At 38.5% G+C, this 26,261-nt stretch overlaps 1 protein-coding gene across 28 annotated transcripts in view; it reads left to right on the top strand.

Moving 5' to 3' along the window:
* The window catches only part of NRXN1 (neurexin 1), a 973,616-nt gene that overhangs the window by 424,920 nt on the left and 522,435 nt on the right, over nt 1-26,261 (top strand). For 19 of the 28 annotated variants that reach the window (XM_036435285.2, XM_036435291.2, XM_045580727.1 and 16 more), the window contains 4 exons: nt 1,653-2,091; nt 14,102-14,485; nt 20,230-20,433; nt 22,983-23,009. In XM_036435285.2, coding sequence (XP_036291178.1) covers nt 1,653-2,091; nt 14,102-14,485; nt 20,230-20,433; nt 22,983-23,009 — 1,054 coding nt within the window. The remainder of the gene's footprint in view (nt 1-1,652; nt 2,092-14,101; nt 14,486-20,229; nt 20,434-22,982; nt 23,010-26,261) is intronic. The other 9 variants (XM_036435293.2, XM_036435278.2, XM_036435295.2 and 6 more) reach the window with 1 other exon arrangement.

Here is a 26,261-nt window from a genome sequence, read left to right as displayed (position 1 = left end):
ATAATTTATAAATGTTTCCTTATAATGAATTCATTTAGAATGAATATATCTGTGTCTACTTAGTAAAGAGAGGATGATATTTATAATTATGCAGTTTGAGGTAGTTGATAATCTTACCATGTATCTGGCATTGGATTGATTGCCTTTATGTGGATTTTCTCGCTTACATGCCTTTACTTCTTTAATCATTGTAACTATCCTATAAAGTATAATCTCCATATGAGGGAGAAAAAGAAGGTAATGCTGAAGGTGTAATCTGAACTTAGGGAGTCCAATACCAGACCATGCACTCTTAATCACTCTGAAAAATAAAGTATCAATTAGCCACTCATTTTGGGAAATTCATCCACCACACTAACTCTTGGCTCGGTTGGCCTTGGGTTTGAAAGAATTAACTGCTGTGTTGACCTGGTTAAAGAGAGGCTTTCTTACTTTTTCTGTTATATGAATGTAATTTTACACATGGATGGATGAGTTTAGAATCTCACAGTGTTGGCTGCTGTGAAATTTTGAGTGCCCTCTTAAAAGATTGTAGACAGTTATCTGGACATAGATATGTAAGGTACCCTTAAGTCTGTATGACCTACATTTTTTGGAGGAATGTAATTATCCATGATATGCATTTTGTAGAGAAAGGGTATGGACCTCTCTTTATTCTTGGGTCACAATAGCTATGCATTTATTAAGGTGATGTGATGGCAGATGCATGATATTGTGAGACCTGCCAGTGGATTTGCTATTTGGATTCCAAAACAACCGTAGGACCAGTGATCAGCACCACCCACCACTGTAGATGAAGTGCCTTGGGAAATGGCGGAACAGGACACACTTTGCTCCACATCCATTATATTCAAAGTGAAATGGAGCGCCAGTGAAACAGGTTGAATGGATCCAGAGTGAATACCGTGTTCTAGAATTACTTAACATTATTCAGATGGTTACTGATGTAGGGCAGGGCAAGAGCGAGCTTCTGCACCCTAATTGTATTTTATGATTTTTCTGTGAAAATGTAAGATTTTTTCCCCCCTCAACTTGTGATTATCTTATAAATGATGACATATACAGGGTGGGACAAACGTAGGAAAATAATACAATAATTAATAAACAATAATTAAATAATAAACTCTGTATTTCATGTACTCACCATTGTAAACCTACTTTTGTACCATCCTATATTTTACCATAGATATATAGACCTTAGAGGAGATTCTGTAGGGTAGGGGACTATTATTCAAAAGTACCTAATTTCAGATAGTTTAGTCATGAGAAAACTGAAAAACCTCAATACTTGTATTTATTAAACAAAGTATAATAGCCAACTAATGAAAGCAAATGGCTTTTATAAATTCAAGTCTACACATACTTGAAATACAAGCTCTCTGCAGATTTATTCAAATTATTTGAGCGAACTACAGGCACATGTGTGTGTGCGCAGGCACGTTATATGAAGGACATGAGATTGGAATGGTTACTGTTCAATGAATTGACACTTGAATTTAATGTGGCTGAAATAAAATGGCATTATACATCAAAAGGCATTGAACATTGTGTACCTTTTCATGATCTACTTGCCAGTCACATGGGATGTTGACAACACATTCTAACCATTAAAAAATGAGCCTGGTCTTCTCACTGTTATCCTCTGCCTACAGGTTGTATATAAAAATAATGATGTAAGGCTGGAATTATCTCGACTTGCCAAACAAGGAGACCCTAAGATGAAGATCCATGGAGTAGTGGCATTTAAATGTGAGAATGTTGCAACTTTGGACCCAATCACCTTTGAAACCCCAGAGTCTTTCATCTCTTTGCCTAAATGGAATGCAAAGAAGACAGGCTCTATATCATTTGATTTCCGCACAACAGAGCCAAATGGCCTCATCTTGTTTAGCCATGGCAAGCCAAGACACCAAAAAGATGCCAAGCACCCACAGATGATCAAGGTTGACTTCTTTGCTATTGAGATGCTGGATGGCCACCTCTATCTCCTCCTAGACATGGGATCAGGTACAATAAAAATCAAAGCCCTGCAGAAGAAGGTGAATGATGGAGAATGGTATCATGTGGACTTCCAGAGAGACGGACGGTCAGGTAATTTATCTGTTTCCTGTGCTGTTTATATGCTGGAATATCCCATTCACCCCACTCCTTTCTTAAACGAATTGAAACCAAACCATATGAAAGATTTTCTGCATTTCTGTCTTTAGGGTTGAGGAAATTATCTGTTACTATTTTTGTTTCACATCATAGAAGGAGCTAATTAATCATCATAGTTGGGCATAAAATTCCAAATGCTCAAATGGCTTTTTAAGTGAATATTTATTGGATAATCACGTGTCAAACCTTGCAAGAAATTTTATAGTGAATTTACAAATGGCAAAATTTAGTGTTCTGGCATTACTGATGATCTCTTACACCTTTGGAGGTGCCTGAAATGGCAAATATAAATTATATTTAAAAAATGATTATCTATACATAGAATCCTTAGTTTAATACAACATGCTATTTATCCAAGTTAGGACTAGGGTATCAAAAAGCACTTTAATTAATATAGCTGTATTTCAAGGACACTGGCAAAACTGTTGCCTTCCAAATCACTTTGGCCTTGCCAGTGTATTAGGGTGAGTTAATTAAATGTTTGACCAAATATAGCAGGGCAATTTTTAAGTTGGTAATTTTGTATGGCCTGCCAATGAAGTTATAAATATGCAAATGGCCCCTGGCAGACAAAAGGTTCCCCACTCCTGGGCCATAGGAAGATGAGTAGCATGGGAGTCGGAGTGTGGGGTGAGTTGCTATGTAGGCCAAAATCACAGCATTTGTGAAAGAGGAGGGCAAGCAACTTGTTTTTCTATATACAACTATATATTACTTCTTTTACCTTCTTCACTCTGTGCTTCCAACTCTGATTCTCTCATTTACAAATCAAATTACATTCTTCTAATAAAAGACAACTGAATTGAGACCTAGCCACTCTCCTCCTTTCCCTCCCCAACTCTCTCGTTTGCACATATACTATACCATTCACTCTGGATTTTCCAGTAGAAACTTGGCCAAGGCATTTTGGGAGGCCTGGATTGCTTGCTGTGTAAAACATATTGGGAAGATCAATTTCATTGCATCCCAGACCCAATGAAGTGGGGTGGATCAACAGCAATGGGACCTAAGATTCTATATTTCTTGCAAAGTTTTACAGTGGACTTAATGATCAGCCAAATTTGAGAGCCACTAACCAGTTGACACTTAGTGCTTCTTTTAGATCCAATAGTCTGTGATTACCATCCTATTTGAGAGGGGCCATACACGCATTTGTCATTGGTTACTTCTCTTTAATAGGACATTTTCAGATTTCATTATTATTTATACCTTGTTTTCCTGTTTACAAATCAAGAAGGTTGTGTTTCCCTTCCTAGAAATACCTTTTTGTTTTCCTTTGCACAACAAAATAAATACATGGAATGTATGGAAATTAGGAGGGAGTTGGCAGAGAGGGAGGAGAACTGAAGAAAGCTCAGAACCCCAGGTATCTCAGATACTCTGTTTCTGATTCCTCAGTCTCTGGGAACTTGGTCTCTATGTTGTTATTCTTTCATTTCCCTACAGAAATCCATAAGGACAGTGGTTACCATTCTGTGCAGTTCATGCTATGTTGTCATTTTTTCCCGAGTGTCTTAGATAATTGACAGTAGACAGCAAAATATTCTCCTTGACTGCTCTACTATACAAATTCCACTAGAAATTCGATTCCTCTATGTTTTTCTGATCTAAGCGGAGAAGAGTACATTGGTGCGAATACAGTGATATTGCAATAGAGTGAGTGCCTCCCTTTGGCTTCCCTCAGCCTATTTCTAGAGTTAGCTGTTAATTTGCTACTTAGGAACTTTTAAACAGAAGATGTAGAGGAGGATAGGCACATGGATTAAGTCTCTGTTATGGAATATTAACTGTGGGTATTATAGTTTGACTTAAAGTACATCTAGAATAAAATTTTGAAATTTATTTATGAGAATATGTAGGTTTTTAGACTTCATTACAACCTAATACATAACAAATTAAGTGGACAACATTTGGAAGATCAGAGAGAAAAATAATATCACACTTCATATCACACAGTTGTATTCCATTCCCGTAGGAATGAAATATTTTCTAATTATTTGAAGAAATACATGGTTGATGTCAAAATTTTAAGAAAATAAAACCACTTATTATTTATTTGATAATGATGACTTATACCTGGATATTTTTCCTAAAACTTATTTTTCTAAAACTTATTTTTAATTATAGTTCATATACAATATTTTATTAGTTTCAGGTGTACAAAATGGTGACTTAAATTTATGTAGCTTATGCAGTTATCATCACAATAATTCTAGTAATTATCTGACTCTTTCCAGACCTAAGTGGTAAAACAATCTAAATAGTTTCCCCAAGTTCTTTGGATGACCTAGTACAATAAGGATCAGATAGATACCTTAATCCACAAGCAGAATAAAATCTACTTTTTCGATTTAAAGTTCTTTAATTCATTCAAATACCAAAAGTTTGTTAACTGTCCTTTTTATACCCTCATTGAAAAAGGTCAAAGCTAGATGGGAAGAAGAAAGAGATGCCTTTGAAGAGTGCTAAAAAATAAAACAAATAAAACATGAGAATTTTGTTGGAACCCAATGGAAAATTTAAGTTACTTTCTTTGGTGTTGTTTTCATGGCAAAGTACTTCTATGTGATTATAATTTTAGATTAGTGAACTGGAACAAACACTATAAAAATCAAAACTTATTCACCAAATCAAGTTCTGCCCTTTACTAAATTGGAAAGAAAAAGAAAAAAAGAATAAAAGCTCATATTATGTTGGCCAAGCTCAAGGGATTTAATGTAATTTTAATAACTGCAGCTGTTAATATTTTATATATAGTATTTTAATGAAGTTCTATATTTACACACTAAATTGGTTTGAAAAAGATTGAATGAAGAGCTATACTAGCTTTTATTTTACTTAAAGGATTTTTTTTAGTTAAGCTGGTGAGACATGAACATTTGTAACTCAGTTAAAACTAGGAAACATATAATTTCAAGGAGTAATTTATTTTACTCGTTTTTTATATCATCTATTTCAGAAGCTATATGAAAATTACTCTTAATATAATGTGAGGAATTGATACTGCCAAGACAAGAAGGCAGTGTGGGCTGTTTTCTAATTCATGAACAGTGAAGGTCTTATCTATTGATTTGTCTGGAATACTCTTTAGTACTATATTTAAAAACATTTAATGAACCATATTTTTTTGTTGTTATAAAAGAGGAGGCACTCACTCTTTCTGAAAGCAGTTTAAACTATATTATAGGATAATAGGTCTTGTCCCTCTTTTAAGGATACAATCATTTACATATATTTTATTGATTTAATGTAGAGAGAGCCCAGACCTAAGTTATTTCTCCTGCTATTGATCATGAAAAAAAAAAAAAAAAAAAAAAAAAAAAGCAGGAATTGTAAGGTTCAAGGCACAGGAAACAGAAGCTGGAAGCCCAGATATATTAAAGGGAATAAGAGCCATGGCCATTAATTTGATACTAATAACTTTTGGTTATCTTGGTGGAGATAGGGTTAAAATTATATTTGGTGGTAGACTTATTTTTTTTAATATTCTGCAAATGTTTTAAAATGGAAACCCATGTATGAGAGGCAAATTCTTATTTATATTTATGCCCACAGGTACCGGTACTTTCTTGTGCAATAGCAGTGGCTCATTAAGTATGTGTTATAAGAAAAAATAAAGAATAAAAACATGAGAATGGCTCAGAAGCAACCCGCTCCTAATGTTTTAAAATAGTAGCATTATCCTTACATCTGAAGAGTAGTAGCACTCTTTTAATTGTAAATGAAAATTTTTTTTAGTTAATATTTTTCATTTGTTTTTAGGGAGAGTGGTAGAGAGAGTGAATGACAGAGAGAAACATCAATGTGAGTGAAACACATCGATTGGTTGCCTCCTACATGAGCCCTAACCAGGGCACCAGAGCCACAGAGGCGCCTGCAAATAAGCTATGTGCCCTTGATTGGAATTGAACCCAGGACCCTTTGGTCTGCAGGTGGATGCTCTATCCACTGAATCAAACCATCCATGATGTAAATGTAATTTTTTTTAAGGAATTACACTACTTTCTGAAAGCAGTTTACACTATACTATAGGATAATAGGTCTTGTCCCTCTCTTAAGGATACAATATCATGCTCCAAACCCAGGAATGATGGTTAGCCTGGCACAAAAATGACAAGCTTTTATGAGAATAGGACTGCTACCCCTGCTATTTATAAAGTCCCCATGCCACTTAGCAAACATGTGGGTAGGAAGAAAATTAATCACGAGGGACTGGGATATACAGCTACAGACTGAATGCTAGTGACAAGGAAGATAGTTACAAAGATATCCATCTTTCTGATGACATGCTTTTCAGTTCTTTGTTCAATAAAAGACTGGCATATGAGCCCCTTATTTGATGAGAAATACTGTCTTCATCTGAGTACTTTACTAGGACTCAATATCAAAACAATGAATTGCATTGGGTTATATATCCCTATTCTCAATCTCTGACATGGAAAAGAGAGAGGCATTTTAATTCTCACACTTGGATTAATATTGTTTGGGCACAGCTGTTCTCTCTGTGTAACGTAGCTTCTTACATGCTTAGTCTGTTACCAATGACATAGGAGACCAAATAGGCTGAGCCATGGGTTGCATTTTCAGATCCTACACTACGTTGGTAGAGGAGGGACCATACAAAGTGCAGCCATGATTTTGTGGATCAGAGTGTATGACTTGAATGCCTCCCAAAGGATGTCTCCCTTGGGTAGCTTAGCAACATGACAGAGCAAAAGTCCTAACTTGCTGAGTTAATACATGTGGCTGAAGAGACACTTTACTCCGCAAACTTTGCAGGATTTACATTTCCGTACCAGTCCCTTCTTCCTCTCCAGAGTTACCCTCTCCCTCTTTTATGCTCCCAAATTCAACAGAAAACTACTGCAAGGGTATTTAGCTAAAGTGTGAATTGTGTTAAAATTAGGATGAGGTTAATGACAGTTTTTTTAAATTATACATGCTCTTAATTTTTTTATTTATTAGAGACCCGGTGCATGAAATTTGTGCACTTGGGAGGTCCCTCAGCCTGGCCTGCACCTTCTTGCAATCTGGGAGCCCTCAAGGGATTTCTGCCTGATGGTTTAGGCATGCTCCCCACAAGGAGCAGGCTTAGGCCTAAGCTGGCAGTTGGACATCCTTAGTGCTACTGCAGAGGCAGGAGAGTCTCCTGCCACCGCCACTGCGCTTACCAGCCATGAGCCCGGCTTCTGGCTGAGCGGTGCTCCCCCTGTGGGAGCACACTGACCACCAGGATGCAGCTCCTGTGTTGAGTGTCCACCCCTGGTGGTCAGTACACATCATAGCAACGGGTAGTTCTGCTGTTTGGTCAATTTGCATATTAGCCTTTTAATATAAAAAAATATTTTTATTAATTTCAGAGAGGATAGGAGAGTGAGAGATAACATAAATGATGAGAGAAAATCATTGCTCGACTGCCTCCTGCACACTCCTTACTGGGCATTGAACCCTCAGCCCCTGACTGGAATTGAACCTAGGACCCTTCAGTCAGCAGGCTGAAGCTCTATCCACTGAGCCAAATCCGTAAGGCAGGTTAATGACTGTTTTCTGGGGTTAAGCTCTTAAATTTGTGTTAAGCTCTTTGGCTCAGTCAAGGGTATCGTCTCAAGTATTTTCATAGCCAACTACCAGTCATATCTATCTATATATATATTTTTTCAAACCAACATTACACATTGAAATAAAAAAGAAACCTCATTATTCTTGTCAAAATCTGTGTGTATACAGCAGGGTGCAGTGGTTATTCATGGGTAAGCCTACATTTAACAGCTAAGAAGCCATTGAGATTTGAATTGAAGTCACAGAGTTCCAGTGTAAGAACTAGAAATTACAGTGGGAAAGGCACAAGGCTCTCTCTAGAGCACATAATTAGAGATTTATAGTAATCACTGTTTGATGTGAATAGCCCTTTTTAGCGATCTATTACCAGCACTGATTTCTGCATGTAGCATTCATGAATCACCACTCTTAGACATTTCTACTTGAACAACCATTAGATGATTTCTCTGTTTAGATCTTGATTTGAATTTACCCTCTGACTATAAACATTCCTCCCATGCTTTCCTAGTAGCCTGTTGCATATTTTAAAATAGTTTTAAGTAAATTTATAAAAAATTTAATTTTTATTCATGTCCATAAACTAAAAGTACATAAGTAGCCCTAGATGGTTTGGCTCAGTGGATGGAGCATAGGTGTGACGAGTCCTGGGTTCAATTCAGGTCAAGGGTACATGCTTGGGTTGTGGGCTTGGTCCTCAGTAGGGGGTGTGTAGGAGACAGCCAATAGATGATTCTCTCTCATTATTAATGTTTCTCTCTCTCCTCCTTTCCTCTCTGAAATCAATACAAATATATTTTGTTCTTTCTCTATGAATGGATGTTTAATTTTTAACTTTTTAAAAACGTTCACTGTTTTAAAATAATTTATAAAGGAAGTCGTCATATTATGTTTTTATGCATAATTTTTGTAGCATAGATTCTAAACTGGATTTGCTGGGTTAATTGCATTTTAATTTTTAAGATATTGACAGGTTTTTTTTTACTAACCAGCTGTTTACATTTACACCCTTATCCATAGTGTACAAGCTGCCCTTTTCTGGTCAGCTTTGCCTCTCACTAGATATTTTCAAACTTTTATATTTTGTTCCAACATTTATTTCTTCTTATATTGCCTTAATTCCTGAAATCCCTGGACTTATGAGTGACATGTCTCCCAGTAAGTAGAAAACATATAGTAATAAGTCAAAAAAATATACTATATTTTGTTTTGAAATAAAGTTTATTTTAGTGCATAAAACAGAACAGAAGGAGTTCTGTTAAACCTAATAAATAACGTTTTTATAAAAAAGACACAGAAAACTAAAATACACTTGATCTTAGCCAAAAGGCCGAGAAGCGATAGAAAACTAAAATAGAAATAAGGAATTATCCATTCATAGTCCCAATACTCCAAAACTTTCATTGTTAATATTATGGCTCTTTTTTCCTTCCACTATCTATATATTATGAGAATTCTATATTTTGCATTTTGCACTATACAATACAATTTATACTCCATTATACTTTTATCACTTATATTATCTCTTTTTACTGAGTTTGGTTTTGTTAATAGACTAGGAATTTGACAAGTACCTCTTTAAGTTTGTAGGTTTTGATTCTCTTCTGCAATGAGAGGTGTATCAGAATTATTGATAGATAAAATTGATATTTAGCTAAAATTTATTATAAGCAGTAACTTCAACATTTTTATTCAAAAAGGAACCCTAGTGACCACCCCCCCCCCCCAGTCAATTCCTTTATTTTTGCATAAGAGCCACACTAGAGCCTAATGAATCCATTATTTGGCTAAACTTGTCAGCTAGTTAGTTGCAAAGCAGGAGCATGAAAACTGGTTTCCTGTGGCCAGGCAAAAGCCATTCCAATTACAGCCCACCATTCCCTATCCCCTTACTTCCCAGTCACTTACACTTTCACAGTAATTTAAAACTTGAAGCCAAATGGACTTATTCTAAATCTCACCTTCACTTCATGTTTCTTCGCACCTTGTAAGCTAATCTTTTGAAGTGGAGTAGCCAAGAAAAATTGGATGGAAAAAAATAGTGGAAAGGAACAGGTTATAAATAGCAGATCAAATTGTAAAGCTGATTTCCACTTTTTAACTAAGAACGGTCTTCAATAGTTTGCCCCCTTTTACATGTACTTCCACATAAAATGTGAATTTATTGTTTATGCTGATAAATGTTCTTCAACACAGAGTGGTGATGATATCTGATCAGTACACATGCTGGATGTGATTCCTTAGGTTGAACCCAGGCCTAAATGAAAGTCTGAGTTCCCCTTGGATTATATTTGGGTTGAAGGTTTGATTATATTCCTTTTGCTTCCCCCCCCCCCCCCCCCCCCCCCCGTCTTTCATTGTTGCTTCTTCCCATGAGAATTCTAAAATTGTGTCTCAATGGGATAATACAGAGCTATGCATCCTTATCATTATGATAATAACCTCTCAATCATGTCTTTACAACCCGGTGCTGAAGTAAATTTGGAGGATTATGTCTAGCATTTGTATTAAGAAAATTATATAATAGAAAGAAAATGTCAGATTTCCTCAGTGGTAGTAGAGTCCAATATTTTTCTATTAAACTTTTGTTTCTGTGTGTGTGTGTGTGTGTGTGTGTGTGTTTAAGCATGTTCGCATGTGTTCACTGGGTTATATGTGAAGAAACATGTGAGTCAACTTTAGTTGTTGTGGTCAGAAAACTCTAATCACAAAGGTAGAGTGAATATCTTTTTCTGGCCACAAGTACTAAACTTGAAAACATCTCTGAACTTCCTTACCATGCTTTGTTCAGACCCTAAGACACTATAAGTAAAATCCAGAGACCTACTCACACATTCTCACTGTCTAACTGTTCGTAGGTGATTGTCGGAAATACCTAGCCCCAGTGGCCGCCCTAAGAGTGTGGGCTCATTGAATATAGAAACCGCATGGTGCACCCAGCTAGGAACTATTATATGTGGGAGTCAGGGAGAGTGGGTGTGATGCAAACCACCGAATTCCCTCATCTCAGGGATCCTTCACCATCCGCTTAGCGTCAGACTTAAAACATCATGAATCAGGACAGTACAGTTTCTCCAAGTGTTTCTTTTTTTCTTCCATGAGCTAAAACAAGTCTGATCCATGAATAAAAAAAGGCATGTGGGAAAAGTTATATATATTTTAAGAACATATTTCCACTCTTATAAAACTTTTTTATTTTTCACTTGCTCTGTGTCTCTCTCTTTGAATATTATATAATCACTAGGGGACGGATGCACGAAATTCGTGCAAGAGTAGGCCTTCCTTCCCCGGCTGCCAGCACCAGCTTCTCTCTGCCACCAGGGACGCGGGCTTCCCTCCGGACCCAGCTTCTCCCGAAAGGACATCAGGAAGGACGTCTGGTCTAATTACCATGTTATTCTTTTACTATTACAGATGTCCAGTTGGCCTTCTTAAACTAATTGGAAAAAAGGGTGTTACTCTTTTATCTTAAAAATACAAGTCACTGTGTTCATTGCATCCAATTATTTTCCACACAACTCATTGCTTTTCACATACAATTTGTTGAGGTTTTTTGTTTGTTTTCTTGTTTGTTTTGTTTTGTTTACTGGAGAGAGAGAGAGAGAGAGAGAGAGAGAGAGAGAGAGAGAGAGAGATTTTTTTTGTTCCACTTATTTTTCCATTTATTGGGTGGTTCTTGTATGTGACCTGACTGGGGATGGAACCTACAACTTTGGCATATCTGGATGATGATCTAATCAACTCAACAACCGGACCAGGGCAGTGCATTTTTTTTTTTTAATGTCCACCTTTTCTTTTGTAATGAGCACATCATTTTCTAATGCAACACTAGCTGCTGTGTGGGAGAAGGGATCATCTGTTAACCTGCCTCTTGTTGTGCATGCTGGACAGTTAAAAATACACGTAATGAAATTCTGTTTAGAAAAGTGTCACCATTCTCTTTCAGAATTATATCTCTCGTTTCCCCAGATTGCTATGTTTTATATTTTTCTCAGTAGGATCTTATGCTACCTCTTGTCCCTAAATGAGTTTTCCTCTAGATGCTTGCACAGATGTGAACAGTAAAAATGAGTGCTTTGTTGCTTTCCCTTTGGCTGCCTCCTTACGAAATGGCGATTACACTCTGCTCGTTGGAAGGCCGGAATAGCAATACCTTTGAGTGTTTCTCCCCCAGGAGCTTTCTTCATTTCTTTCTGTGGAAGTCTAGAGAGACAGATGTCCTCTTAACGACCTGGCCACCTGCACCGTCTCTGTCAGCGGCTCCCACGCCCTCCTCCCTCTCACAGACAGAGCCCTTACACCGCCTGTGCTGCGCAGTGCCCCTCTGCTGGGGTTTGGAGTGCCCCTGGCACCACACAGAGACAGCAGCCATGCCCTTCGTTATATGCACGTCTCCAATTCATCACAGGCCCTATTTTCTTGTAGAGCTAGTCTTGGGTATCCCATGAAACCACTGAAATGCATCTTCCTACCCACAGTACACTTCCCCTGCTGCCCCTACGTCTGTCCCCATCTTCTGTCTTTAGGCCTCTCCTGTGTGTCCCCTCCGTAATCCCTGAGGCTGGCTGTCAGTGGAGGGCATGGCACCAGATGTTTTCTAATCCGCTTTCTCTCTTCAGACTCCTCCTGTTCGGCTTTAAGGTCTAGGCCTGAGAGAAATCTGGGATAATCCAGTAATGGGTCCACGTGGTGTTCTTTTCCGGTATCATATTTGCATTTTACAAAGATCACTCTGGAAATAGAATATTGGTGAGCTTTTGAGTAGTCTGGTGGCACAGAAGGGGAGTTTTGATTGTAACTGTCTTCCATCTTTCTTTCTCTCCTCTTCTTTCTTCTTTTAATGGATTCCAAAAGTATTTTTCTGCAATCCTCAAGGAATCCCATGTGAATGTCTACTCTTCCTCATATGCTTGGGGCCAGGGTCCTGTATATTTATAAACTAATAGAATTATTTTCTTCTTATATTTGGAGTGAGGGGGGAAATTTGTCAATTTAGATGAGTAACTAGTTTGATTTTTAAAAAGTAAACAGCAGCCCTGGCTGGTGTGGCTCAGTTGGTTGAAGTGTCATCCTGTACACCAAAAGGTGGGGGAATCAATTCCTGTTCAGGGCACATACAGGTTGTGGGTTCAATCCCTGGTCAAGGTATATGATTGATGTTTCTCTCTCCTTTCCTCTCTTTAAAATTAATTTTTAAAAAGGTTTAAAAAATAAACAGCAAATTTAACTTGGTTCTTGTGATTAATCATGACACACAGCATTTATTCAGTGCTTATTATAAACTAGATACTTTACTAGTATTATTTATTTAATATTCAGAACAACCATGTGAGGTAGGTCCTATTCTGTTATTATGGACCATAATAACAGAATTATTATGTTATTAATAATAATTAATAATTATTTGGTATGTTATTAATTATTAATAATAATTAATAACATACCAAATGAGTAAACCGAGACCTTAGCGGTTAATTGCTTGATTCATGTTGCTTAAGAATGATGAAGTCAGGCGTTGACATAGATAATCAGTCAAACTATTATATTCAATAAACTCAATCAAGTCCGTTTAAGATGGATGCATAGGATCTTTCCTTAGTTCACAGGTGCGTAACAGCTTTAAAAACGAGAACTAACCAGGGAGAGTCTGACTTTATTCCTGAGAGGTACAAAATGTCAACTTCTCCTTTCTCTGTCACTTTCTTTCTTATTAGTGATATGGAATGCCAGTTTCTCCTTCCTTTCTTCCTTCCTTCTATCCTTCTTTCCTTCCTACCTTCCTTCCTTCCTCCCTCCCTTCCTTCCTCCCTTCCTCCCTTTTTTGGCCAAACTGCGAGAGGCTAACAAACACTCTGGGTTGGCTGTGCACTTTGGATTTGATACCCAGACCACCACAATAAACCGAGGCATCGCTTTGCTAGCAGAGGGTCTTGCCTTTGTTTTGTAAAAAGTGCAACATCTGTTGATGTGCAGTAAAGCAACCTGTCATAAAATGAGGCATGCCTGTGGAATCATTTTAGTTCCAGTCTGCCTTGATTCCACATCTTCCTGTTCATTTCACTGAGAAGTACAGAGACACGGGGGATAGGAAGGAAAACGTACACGTGTGCCCTCCAGGAGTTCCATGACAGCAGGAAAGGGTCATGTGTGGCACACGGTGCATGCTGTAAACATGTATGTGTCTCAAGATCAACCAAAGGACTTATTGTGCACACATATGAGCCTAACCAGAGGTCAAGGACAATAAGGGGTGGGGGCATGAGTGGGGGGATTAGAATAGGGGGTTGAGGACAAATATGTGATACCTCCTTAATCAATAAAGAAAATTAAAAAAAAACTAACAAAAAAAAAAAAAAAAACATGTGCGTGTCTCCTGTCTCCGCCACAGGTACCATTTCCGTCAACACCCTGCGCACCCCCTACACCGCCCCCGGGGAGAGCGAGATCCTGGACCTGGATGACGAGCTGTACCTGGGGGGCCTCCCGGAGAACAAGGCCGGCCTGGTCTTCCCCACCGAGGTGTGGACGGCTCTGCTCAACTACGGCTACGTGGGCTGCATCAGGGACCTGTTCATCGACGGCCAGAGCAAGGACATCCGGCAGATGGCCGAGGTGCAGAGCACCGCGGGCGTGAAGCCCTCCTGCTCCAGGGAGACAGCAAAACCGTGCCTCAGCAACCCCTGCAAGAACAGCGGCGTGTGCAGGGACGGCTGGAACCGCTACGTCTGCGACTGCTCCGGAACGGGCTACCTGGGCAGGTCCTGCGAGAGAGGTAGGGTCCCCAACACCGAGCCGCTGAACGGCCCCCTGGGATGAAAAGCTCCTTCCATATTGACCTGAACCTTGAAATTGACCATGGACACATAGCGTGTGCTCTGCTGAAGTGAGCTCCCTGCAGGCTGGGAAGTCACCCCTGACAGGTGTCCTTGGTGCCTCCTTCTTCTTCTTCTTCTTCTTCTTCTTCTTCTTCCTCTTCTTCTTCTTCTTCTTCTTCTTCTTCTTCTTCTTCTTCTTCTTCTTCTTCTTCTTCTTCTTCTTCTTCTTCTTCTTCTTCATATGTATTTTATTGAGTTTTTACAGAGAGAAAGAGAGAAGGATAAAGAGAGTTAGAAACATCGATGAGAGAGAATCATCGATCAGCTGCCTCTTGCACACCCCCTAGTGGGGATGTGCCTGCAACCAAGGTACATGCCCTTGACCGGAATGGAACCCGGGACCTTTCAGTCTGCAGGCAGACGCTCTATCCACTGAGCCAAACCAGTTTCGGCCCTCGATGCATTCTTAATGATCTATTTTGAAAGGACCGGGTTTGGGAAGACATGGCTATTTCAGGATACTGCAGGAATACAGATGTGGGTGTTTTGTATCCTAGGGTATGAGCCTAAGCAGTAGATTAGACAATAACTGTTTTCTCTTGCCAATTTTTTAAATGCCAGGACAATAGAAAGTAAAGGCATGAATTGGGCACATTTATGGAATCCAGTGCTGATATCTATCTCCCCCCCCCCCCCCCTCACAAATATAGCATTAGACGCAGGCTAAGCAGGAAGTCGCCCCTCCCCTGACACCATGGCAGGAGAATTGGGGGTAGCCTGCTCACGTCACTGCAGTCACCTCCCCCAGGTTTGGCGTTTGAAAAGTAAGCTGGCTTTGCATCACCCAAGTTACACCAGCATTTTCAGAAGTGCGCCCCGATTTCTAAGGCACCTCCTTACCTTTGCCCCGGACCTAACTGGTCACAAAGATTCACTGTCTATTTGATAGGAAGGCTTTGTGTGTCTGCGGGAGCTCTGAGCAGGCACCTCCATTTCCTCCTGTGTGAGGAGGCTGAGCTTCATTCCTTCTTTTCCTCTCGATTGAGAAGAAGGATAAGGGTTAAAGGAAGGGAGAAGGGGGAAGGGGGGAGGGGGAAGGGGGAAGCTTGTCACAGTTCATCCGCAGAGCAGGCTAACAGGAGAAAGAGCAGAGCAAGTAGGACTCAGCATGTCCCTCTATAGACCTAAGAGTCTCAGATAAATGCTTTCGTCGCTACTCCCATTGCCACTCATTTTCAACAATGGAACAAAAAGATCGATATGAGAAAATATTGACGAGCTTTTCCATTGTGCTCTCACATTCTACATAACATCGCTGTTAGCCATTAACCTCAAAGTAACCGGCATCTATTTTCTCAGCTACAGATAGTTAGTCTTTTTCTTCCTTTCATTTCTACAGCAGTTTAATACAACATCTAAGAGAACAATTTTTAGAGATAAAGCAGTGATTTTTTCAGGAATCCAAAGTTGAAATACGACTTTGGTTCTTGATCTGAATAAGGAGGTTTGTCATTTCATCAGCTCTATTATTAACCCTAATCAATATGAAAAATAATAAGAATAAATCTAATCCCTTAAATTACCTAGCAAAATGCTGTTTTTATTCTGTTATACAATTAGATGGGTCCATAGATGGGTCAATATTTTAATAACATGGTGCTTTCATTCTCCTAATGGCAATTGCTGTGAAATATCATCAGGGTTTAAATATTTCTGCGCAGTTTTTATATTTAAGGTGCATGTGGTCTCTGTAAATTTTCTCTTCTCATTTTCCCTTTTAATTTCAATTTGCTTGTGTAGTTTGGTTTTTAGAAATCGCCAAAAAAAAAACCACCAACAATAACAACAAAGAGACAAAGCTCACGAGATGTATTACAATTAGTTCTCATAGGAGATGAGCAGACCGACCTGTATGATGGAAGATTTTGTTTTTATTTTAATCACCCCGGGAGCCATCTGATTTCTGATGCCTCCTGCTTAAGTGAGAATAGAACAGGTTAGAGCTGCACCCTCCCAGGCTTTGCTGAAGCCTTCAGTTAAATATGCGTGGTGCACCACCCTGTGGCCATGTCCCGCTACTACACATGGCAGAAATAAAAATAGTAATCATGGAGCTTCCTGAGCCAGAAGGAGGGAAAGGGAATATTTATATATTGCAATAATTAGAAGGAGGGTGGCAAGCATATGCAGATTTTCAAATGAGAATTTAATAGCAAGCTTCATCACTGGGGTTCGACATACATTTTTATCTGACAGATGGCTGGAAATTTTCTACAGATTTCTTTGTCTCCGGGTTGGTTGTGTGGAGGAGGACATGGTCGTTTTGGGTGTATTTTTTGTTTCTGGATTACCCGGCATATTGTGAGTAGTCTTTGATTTTCGGAGTTAATTTTCTTGTTCACATTCGGGCATCTTCTGCGAACAGGGTGATGTGGGTGGGACGCTATCATGCTCAATACCACAACATCTGGCTTCTGCCCAGTGCCCAGCTTTGCCCTAGTTCAGTCAATACAAGATCATGCCCAATCCTTGGGGTTTTCTATTCAAAATAAAGGAATGTTTCTCATTACACTCTAATCACCTAAGATTGTTGAGCACATAAGAGTTAATTGACAACTTTTGAAGTGGATTTTAAAAAGGCACTTAAAAAGTTTCCATTTTACTATTATTGAGCAATAGTTACTAACATATAAAGATGATTATTCAAAGTAATTAAAAGGCATGTTCAAGCCCATGGACAATTCAGCATGGGGAATGGAGCTGCAATCTCATAGGAAATATTCACTCTGCATTTAAGTAAGCAAAGGGGATTATAAGAAAGAACAGAGTATTTGCTGACTTAGGAAAATAGCATTTTGTTTCTGTGTATTGATCCCATAAGGAGAAGTAATATATAAATGATGGTCAGTATAATATGAATTAAATGCAGCACCTTCCCTCCTGCTTTATTTTTTAAAATAAAACTGGGACTTTGTAGAGATTCACTCATATAGAAATTGTTTTGGGTCATGTATATGGTATAATCAGAGGTCTGCTGTAAACTTGTTTGTTCAAATTCTAACAGATGGAGGGACAGATGTCAGAGCAATATAATTTGGCTCCCTGTCTGATTTTCATAGTTGATCACAATATGTGACTGCCTCTCGGCAAAACTGAGCACAGGTGTACACTTTAGACTGCGAGAAGGAATAACACAGAAGAGCAAATTTGTCAAATTTAGCGACAGGGGAGAAGAAGATTTAGGAGACAAAGTTGAAACTTTTCCTCCCCCACTGGGAAGTATTGCTTTGGAATTAGCCTCGTAAAGGACTCTTTTGTATTCTAAGTGCTAAAATAATTTTACTGATTTTAAAAGATGCTGCCAAATAACATAACCTTCAAATGTCAGAATGCTGTTTGCCATTTACTTGGCAACTCTAGGCTACAACCTTGTGCATTTTTTATTCTTTGTCTAATTAAAAATTAATTTTAATTATGAGGAATCATTTAGGCACTTGTTTGTCGTTGATCAACAGGTTATTTTCACTTGAGTATTGTTTAATATGGCAATCACGAGCTTTCAGGTTTTATTATTTTACTCTGTTATTTCGTTCCTGCTGCTTTTTGGAGAATGGTAAAGGCCAATGATCCCACTTACTTTTCCTACTTTGGATTGGATTTCAGTCTGTATTTATGATCCACTGCCAGACCTCTATATTTTTAAAATAACGTTTCTCTACTTAGCGTTTAATCAACCTACATTTCATAGAAGAATATGAGAGCATTTAAAATATAAATATTGAATGAATAATAGAGACTGATTTACAGACTGAATACATGTGAAAACTAATAATATTTTCGTATTTTTATCTGTATGATGTCACAGTGACTGAACAATTGGTAATGGCTTTTAAACTTGTATTCACATATTGTTTTATAGACACAGACACTGATTGACTGCAGTTCAGGATAAGAAATGGTATAGATCAAATTTCTTTAAGGGTTATTCTAGAAACACTTTTTCTGTTGTTGCTGTTGTTGTTTTATAGAGTTTACTGCAAATTTGCAATCATGTTTTAATTATTTTTGGTGCAAGTTCTCCTAGGTTTTTTTACATTGAACTCTGTCTTTTGTGATATTGCATCTCTCTGGGAAACTTCTCTAATTGGAAAATGGTATGATATAGAACCGCTGTATTTTAAAGGATTGTATTACTTTTTTTCAGTGCTTAGCTCAGTGCCTAGCCATGGGACCCCTACCTTGGTCAATAGGCCCCTTTCCTAATCTGCCTTTCGCAGCACAATTACAAACTTCAAAGTAGACTTTGGTAAATATTTTGTTCACATTCATTACCAAAATCAGATTCCACTTAAAATTGGCAGAATTAATACTTTTTTAAAAAATATATTCCATTGATTTTTTACAGAGAGGAAGAGAGAGAGACAGAGAGTTAGAAACATCGATGAGAGAGAATCATCGATGAACTGCCTCTTGCACACCCCCCACCGGGGATGTGCCCACCACCAAGGTACATCCTCTTGACCTGAATGGAACCCAGGACCTTTCAGTACGCAGGCCGACGCTCTATCCATTGAGCCAAACCGGTTTCAGCTAAATACTTATTTTTTTTAGTGAACACCTCTGTAAGCTTGGTAACCAAATTGAAGGACGTTCTTTCATGTACCCGCAGTATTGAATGCAGTCACTAATTCAGTGTTTGTGGAGCCTCTGCTGTGTGCCTAGCACTTTGGGGCAGTGAGCTGCTGATGAAATCATGGATAGGAGCGTCCAACCTCTGTTCTCACCATACTTCAACACTTAGATTTTATCACATTTGACCAGAGACAGGAATGCTGAAGGAACCAGCCATATAAAGATCTGGGGTGAAACCTGTTAGGATAGAGTGCAAATACTTGAGAGATGAAATCAGTGTGTTTGGGTTTTACCAAACTAGTGTGTGTGTCTGTGGGTGGGTGTGGGTATTTGGGGGTGATTGTAAAAGCTGAGGCCAGAGAGACAGACTGGGCTCAGATCACAGAAAAAAAAGGTTAGAAAAATGAGTACAGCTTTTATTCTAATTGCAGTAGAGATCTATCAGTAGGGAGTTGGGGGTAGTGAGGGATTGTTTAAGCAATAAAGTGATGGATCTGATTTACTTCTTTAAAAGTTTGGCTTGGCTGCTGTGTACAGGGAGGAAGAATAGAAGTAGGGAGACTTTTTTAAAAAAATATATATTACTGTTTTTTTTTTTACAGAGAGGAAGCTAGAGGGAGAGAGAGTTAGAAACATCGATCTGTTGCATCCTGCACACTCCCCACTGGGGATATGCCCACAGCCTAAGTATATGCCCTTGACCAGAATCAAACCTGGGACCCTTGAGTTCACAGGCCGACACTCTATCCACTGAGCCAAACTGGATAGGGCAGAAGTGAGGAGACTTTTGAGGGAGCTATTTAGTGGTCCAGGTGAGAGACTGCAGCAGTGCTATGGGAATGAAAAGGAAATCGCAGCCATATTTCCTCCTGGGTTTTAGCAGGTGCTTCACTGAGGACCCCTCCTGGGACTCCTCTGTTCAGCTTTAAAAAAAAAAAATGCTCATTTCTGAAGAACATGAGCTGAGCTTGCAGTCTATCTGAAAGTATTTCATAGTCACCCTTTTCCTTTTCCAAGTCTAAATGCCCTACATGGACCAAGAATGTTTATATTCATTTGTCACCCTCAGAGGCAACGGTTCTGAGCTACGATGGGAGTATGTTCATGAAGATCCAGCTGCCCGTGGTCATGCACACAGAGGCTGAGGATGTGTCCTTACGGTTCCGATCCCAGCGCGCATATGGCATTCTCATGGCCACCACCTCCCGGGACTCAGCAGACACCCTCCGCCTGGAGCTGGACGCAGGGCGTGTGAAACTGACGGTCAACCTAGGTAACGGCTTGCCTTCCCCCCACTGAACTAACACCTTTCACCTTTTGTTCCGTTCTGCCTGCCAACATTTACCGAGTCGCCTGTTTGACATGGAAAGTTAAAACACTTAATGGTCTCATTTCCATCATTTCAATTAATTTAGGTTTCTGGGGCATCTTTTTATTGTGTTTCTTTTTGTTGTTGTTGTTGTTGTTGTTATTGTTGTTTACCATTATTTACTGTCTTGTGATTCCTACCACTGAGGGCTCGTGAAAGGGAAGCCATCCATATCAATGAGGTTCATTGGAAATATAAACCATGAGGCTTACAGAGACCTCAAATCGAATTTCCTGTGATCATATTTACCGGCATTCTGATTGGCTACAGATGATATCCTTTCAGATATAGCTAGTGAGAGAACACGCGCACCAAATATCAAATTTCTACTTTGTGATCTAGGTCAACAGTACTTTTTCTTCTATTCCACAGGCTTCTCCTTTCAACAGTCGCCTTTGTGGTAGCCCATCTTTTCTGTCTGGAAATTCTGTGTGGTGATATTCTGCTGTCAAACAGCAATCCACAACCCTTCAATGCCCAAAGTCTGCGGCCCTCAGCAAACAGCCACGAGAACACTAACAACACAGGCTCTTCTTCAGAAAAATAATGCTTTCCTGCTTCCTTATAGAATTAGGCAAGCGTCACTACAGTAAAACCTCAGCCACCCAGAGGAAACACGGGGGAAGGCCAGGCCGAATTAAGACAAGGTCTGAATTGTAGAATTAGCAAAAATTAAACAGTTTTATTTTTAATTGCATTCAAAGCACACACACACACACAAAAATAACTGGGGGGAAATCCTGTTAAGGAAAGGTGTTACTAGGCGGGGTTTAATGGATGGATAAAAATTATCCATAATTAGCACATTGTTTCATGCAGGTTGGGCCATCAATACACAGTAAAGTAGTTGAAATCAGTTTTCTTCCTAAACTTGACCTTTCACAATTTGTTTGTTTAATTCTTTTCAGGTGGTCTATAGTCAGACTGAATGAAGAATTATAAATAATCTGCCCAATATTTTCCAAAAGTAGCGTTAATTCCAAGAGGAATACAAATTTATGAGGTTTTACTGTATTTCCCGGAAGCAATAAACACACATAAAACTTAATAAACAGAAAATGAATAAACAGAGAAAAATGTGAAACTCTGTAGATTTAAAAAAAAAAAAAAAAGTAGGAAATGTGAGGAATTAAGGCATTGATAGAAACCCCACCTACATTTTCTAATTGTACTGGGCAGAATGATAGCTCATAAAATATGTAGTTGTTTCATTACATTCAATTAATATTAGTTAAGTTAGATCATAAGGGTGTTTTTTAAAGATTGCTGAAGAGTACACAGGACTCATTTTCTGTTCTGTTAGAGTTCCCTCTAGTGACAATGTTAGGTTACTACAGCCATCCAAAATAAATTGACTAATTGCAGTCAAGGAGCTGCTAGCCAAAGTGGAAACACTCCTGGACATTTTCCAACAGCAAAGCATTCTGTGGAAAGAGCTGTGTAGATGCTGGTCCTTGGCTGTTTGCAACCACTTTTCTGATGCGGTTGACGACACATGACAAACTCAGCTACATGGAAACAGAATCTAGGTTTATATTTTTCCTGTTCCCCAAAGGCATTAAATTCTATGACCAAAATCAACAAATACTTACCTATACATAAAAGTAAACATAAAGCCCCCCACATAGTCTTTTCAAGATAGCCCTTGTAACCACAGTCTGTGTTATTCAGATCAGACATTCTGTTCTTAAAGAATCTGCTTGTCAATAAGAAGCAAGTATAAGAAAAGGAAAATCAATAGCAGCATGAACCATGACACTTACTGCATAGAGATGACATTGTTAGCTCCTAAGAGAGGCATAGGCTGGTGTGTTCTGAAGGATGACACTGCTTCTTAGCCACTAGAGTTTCTAAAAGATACCTAGTGTTTCTGTCCTCTGATTAATGCAAGCATGGAATCCAGCAAACTTCGGGCTGTGACCTCATTGTCCAAGCAAAACCAAAACAAGACATTAGGGTGAGGTGAGAATGATCTCCACTTGCTCTCCATTAACCACCACGATCCTAAAGGATTTCCAATGGCCTTTGTGGGACACTAGATTTTGGAGGTCCAAGATGTCTGAGCTTAGCTGAGCTTGCACCTGCACCCCATTGTGACGGAGCACTTTTTTTAATTAGACTGAAAACGATGATCTGTTCTTTCACAGATGGGGAGAAAGTTGCAGCCAGTCCAAGTCAAGCATCTTTGACAGTTAACAATTCTTTATTCCACTTAGATTTGTCACCATGTAGCTTTGTTTGAAGTGGCCATTTTTCTTTCAAACCTTCTAATGTTGTTTCCAATGGTGAAGTTTTATAACGATGAATCTGGGTTCTAAAAATATGTAAAGTTACGGAGTGGCCATATTTGCATGTGTCTGTCCCCGGAAGGGTGGACTGTGATTTTATTGGATGTCTGCAGCTATTACCTTGAAGGATAAATTTTCATTTTTCATCTATTCTTCCCCATCTAGATTGTATCAGGATTAACTGTAATTCCAGTAAGTGCCTATTCAAACTTCTTAAAATGTTATTCCTCCATTATGATGTAAGCTAGTCAAGAAAAAAAGAGCGAGAGAGAGGCATTTATAAAACTCATGAATTCACTTTTGAAGTATACCAGTCCATCATCTGGGTTGTAAAAATTCATTTTGAAATCTGTCCAGTTGAAGACTTAGCAGCTACCACTAAGTGGCAAAAGAGGTGACAAGTGTTTCTTAAGGTGACGTACAAACGCCTCTATAGACCTTTGGATAAGTCGAGTAGAATGTGTATTTTGGCAGATCTTGGACTCCAGTAACTCTCTTCTTCATGACCAAATTTGGAGGAAATATTATAGTTTCTATTTCCTTTGCTTACTGTTTTTATCTCTTGACACAAATACAGAAAAACATGCAATTTCTTTCATTTTTGAGAGTGCGTATCAAATATTTCTAAATTTAACCCTTTACACAGGAAAATGTGTTTTTTCTAAGTTATAAGTATACAGAAAATTACTTGCCTAAAAAAGGTTTTCTTGTCCCTAATGAATATTTACATGATGAATTTTTACATCCTAATCATATATCTGCAAAAATAACTAAATCTGTGATATGCATGCCAAATGATTAGTCAGAAAAGATGCATGGACTGAGTTTTATTTGATTGTGGACTAGAGAACATGAAAGGATATAAGGACTGTGATTTTATTTTGAGTTGTAGTCTTATCTAAAGTATACATTTATTTTCTTTCTTTACGTAAATATTTAGATTTTTTCTTTTCCAGGTTTTGCTGACCACATTAAAGACCCTCCTCCAATGTTCACAGAGTTGTTAGCTATTTAAATAAATGGCTCTTGCAAGCTTCTAATCTCTCATGGTCATAATCAGTAAAGAATTTTGTCTCTATCCTTATAAAATACTGAATGTGAGTTGATGGAGTCTAAACCCCAAACCACGGGCTGTGTTTCCATGTGGCAACAACCCATCCTCTGAGTAACAAATGGTGGTCTTACACTTACAAAACAAGATGTTTTATCTAATCAAATATATACTGCTTATAACTCATATCTGTCTTCACGTATTTTAATATTCATTTTAAAATAGCGAAAAAGATGGTCTCCAATCATAGCAGAAAAGGTCATGCAATCATGACTTAAGAAAAATTAAATGAATAAACTCCCATCTCAAACAAAATAGCTCCTGAAACAATCTGTCCAAACTCTGCAAGTGGAATTTTTCAGGTACCCACCATCTCCTCTCAAACCCCGTCTCTTCTCTCTCATACTTTCTGAGCAGGTGCACGTACTTCACAGCTCAAATCTCGTGGTCCAGTTTGCCTTCAGCTCTAGGACAGTGAGGCAAGCAAAGTGGCAACTCACACAGATCTGTGCTTTCAGCCAGCTGTAGAAAGTTTGATTTTTCCTGAATCTGAGGAAATCCATGTGAGAAAACACATTTATTTTTAGACTTCTGCTTTATGTACTCTTACAATAAAACATGGGTTTTACAATTTATAAAATGTTAGTGTTGGATGGAAATTAATCCAATGAAATGAATGTTCTCCGGGTACATAAATTAATTTTCGACACATGTTTATAGTCTAACTACTACATTCATGCATTACCTTCATTGGCTTATGAGTCTGATATTAAGTATAGTCATGTTTTCTCTGGATTTTGCAGAGAATATTATCTTTAAGGATACAAAAATGTGTGGTGGGGGGCTTTTTCCCGCTTTTAAGAGGTGCTACATTTAAATTACTTGAACTAAATGAATGACTGTGAGCTTTCGGAGCACGCCTTGTACAGGACTGCAAATGCCTTAACTTGACAGCAGTCTCAGGAAAGATCATTCAATGATCAGGTAACGTTTCATTTCCTTTGCCTTTGTTTTATTTGTGGAATCTTGGGCAGGTTTAACAAGAACCCCACGTTCTATCTAGAATTCATGTTATTATTCCACTTTGAGGAGAGGGAGGACATTATATATCTAATAATGCAAATCTAACTTACAGTGATTCAATAAGCAGAGATTTCCACCTGGAGTGCATTTCCTACTTCATAAAAAATAAAAACATCTGCATTGCAGTATAACTTGCAGGTTAATGAACGTTCACATATTACATTTATGACCTTTGAGTCATAGGTTTGCCTGAAACTGAGATGAATGTACATGGATTAAATCCCAGCCATCTACCACCACCATCTCTGAAATTTATACCATACTTAAGAAGGTATCAGCTATGAAATTAATAGGAAATACCTTAATTGATGTATTTTAAGAATGTTCCCTCCGGACATATATAAACTATAACATAAAAAAATATTATTGTGTTGAGAGTTAATATCAAACTTTAAATGATTACGTTTTAATGAAAACCTTCCTAAATTGCTCTATACTCACTCAGAATTGCTCTGTTTCCTATTGTGGCGCCATCCTTCCTCATCTCCACCCTACTCCACCCACCCCAGTTTACAGCAGATGTTCCTTCATATGCAAAAGAAGTGATGCATAGTACCAGCCTGTCCAATCTCTGCTATTGGAGAATAGGCAGTAGGTGAGGGGGAGGACATCTGGCTGTCGGTATTCAGACCTGTATGAGGACAAGAGATGGCAGATATGTTCCTTTTTCAGCCCTTCTTGTATCAGTAGTTTAAATACAACAACAGACTCTTTCATGGACTGGCATTTGCTAAGGTTCTCTTGGGAAAGGGCAGATTTAAATTCTAAAGATCATCTCTGCAGATTCTTTGTGGCCAACATTTCCCCCCTAATAGGAAAAGCTGTCAAGAAATGTTACATGTTTAAAAAATAAAACAAAAAAACAAAAAAAACAACAACTCAAAAGCTTATTTTCATGTGTGGAGAGGGTACATTAAAAAAAAAGAAAAAAAGAAAGAAAGAACCTTCTCTATGAATAGTGGTCATTTCACTGTCAAAGCATGCTTTGTTTCAGATTACAAACCATGTCTCCACACACATTCCCAGACCAATCTCAGCTCTTTGATGTCCATTAACTTATGCCATTGCTAAAATATATTTGACATGTACAACTTGGAATTAGATTGAGGTCAGTGTTTGCAGATTTGTGGACTGGGAGGGGACCAGAGCAGTGTGTTATCTCTGGGTTCTCCATTCTCCTCTGTCCAGGATAAGAATAAAGGGGCAGCCAGATTGCTCTTGCCTTCTTAATCAACTCCAATAGTGAGAAGAGCAATCTACCATCATAAAGTACATGTATATGGAAGTTGCTAAAAGAACTGCCATCCTTT

The sequence above is a fragment of the Pipistrellus kuhlii genome, unplaced genomic scaffold, assembly GCF_014108245.1.
Source record: "Pipistrellus kuhlii isolate mPipKuh1 unplaced genomic scaffold, mPipKuh1.p scaffold_m20_p_13, whole genome shotgun sequence".
NCBI classification, from domain to species: Eukaryota; Metazoa; Chordata; class Mammalia; order Chiroptera; family Vespertilionidae; genus Pipistrellus; species Pipistrellus kuhlii.
This window is presented reverse-complemented; position numbering and strand designations above follow the sequence as displayed.